Source organism: Callorhinus ursinus, unplaced genomic scaffold, assembly GCF_003265705.2.
Source record: "Callorhinus ursinus isolate GAN/ISIS: 27379988/994484 unplaced genomic scaffold, GSC_fseal_2.0 scaffold10, whole genome shotgun sequence".
Classification (NCBI taxonomy): Eukaryota; Metazoa; Chordata; class Mammalia; order Carnivora; family Otariidae; genus Callorhinus; species Callorhinus ursinus.
Window position 1 is genome coordinate 554835 of NW_027397072.1, and position 629 is coordinate 555463.

The window sequence follows — 629 nt, forward strand, 5'->3', positions numbered from 1 at the left end:
CACCAAGCCCCGCCCCGTCGCGGCCCGCCCCCACCAAGCCCCGCCCCCACGCCCCATCCGGGGTAGTCGGGGTCAATAGCGGATGCGGGCAAACCCTGAGTGGCCCCAACTACCGTCGCCCGAACTGGAGGCCAAGAAGGCAGCGAGTTACCGTGATCACGGCAGGAATGCCGACAGGGAATGAGCTGACTGAGAAGGCGGACGGCATCGTCCCCGGAAGACCCACCCTCAGCACCACCGTCCGGCCAGCCCCGCCCCAGTTGGAGAACACAGGGAACGCCTCCGGCGTCCCCTCTCGCGGGATTTCCACTGGTCGCGAAACCCGCCTGGTCCCGGACATCTCGCGATAGCTCCCCGTGGGCCCGGTGTCGGCTCCACGTCTCGTGGTATTTAAAACTACGGCTAATAATGAAACGGAAAGTAGGTTTCGGATTGTTTTCCCTTCGCGGCCGGGGGAGGAGGGCGGCTGAGAGTGTCTGTAGTTGTACCCTATCGGGGTGGCGCTCTGGAGAACCCGGGGCGGGCGGGCGTCCCTGCCTGCTCCTGACGCCAACCCCGGGGGACCGAGGGGACAGTGACCAAGCTCCCGGGGGACGGAGGGGACAGTGACCGCGCTCCCGGGGGACGGA

The 629-nt window shown here is 67.1% G+C and overlaps 1 protein-coding gene and 1 long non-coding RNA gene across 2 annotated transcripts in view; one reads left to right on the forward strand and one right to left on the reverse strand.

Annotated features, from left to right (window-relative positions):
- The window catches only part of TMEM18 (transmembrane protein 18), a 6328-nt gene extending 5917 nt beyond the window's left edge, over positions 1-411 (reverse strand). The window contains exon 1 of the mRNA XM_025867684.2: positions 152-411. Within this exon, the coding sequence (XP_025723469.2) occupies positions 152-340 (189 nt within the window). The 5' untranslated portion in view covers positions 341-411. The remainder of the gene's footprint in view (positions 1-151) is intronic.
- Positions 275-629, forward strand: part of LOC141373542 (uncharacterized) — a 7330-nt gene continuing 6975 nt past the window's right edge. Inside the window, exon 1 of the long non-coding RNA XR_012379611.1 lies at positions 275-420. This is a non-coding gene — a long non-coding RNA (uncharacterized lncRNA). The remainder of the gene's footprint in view (positions 421-629) is intronic.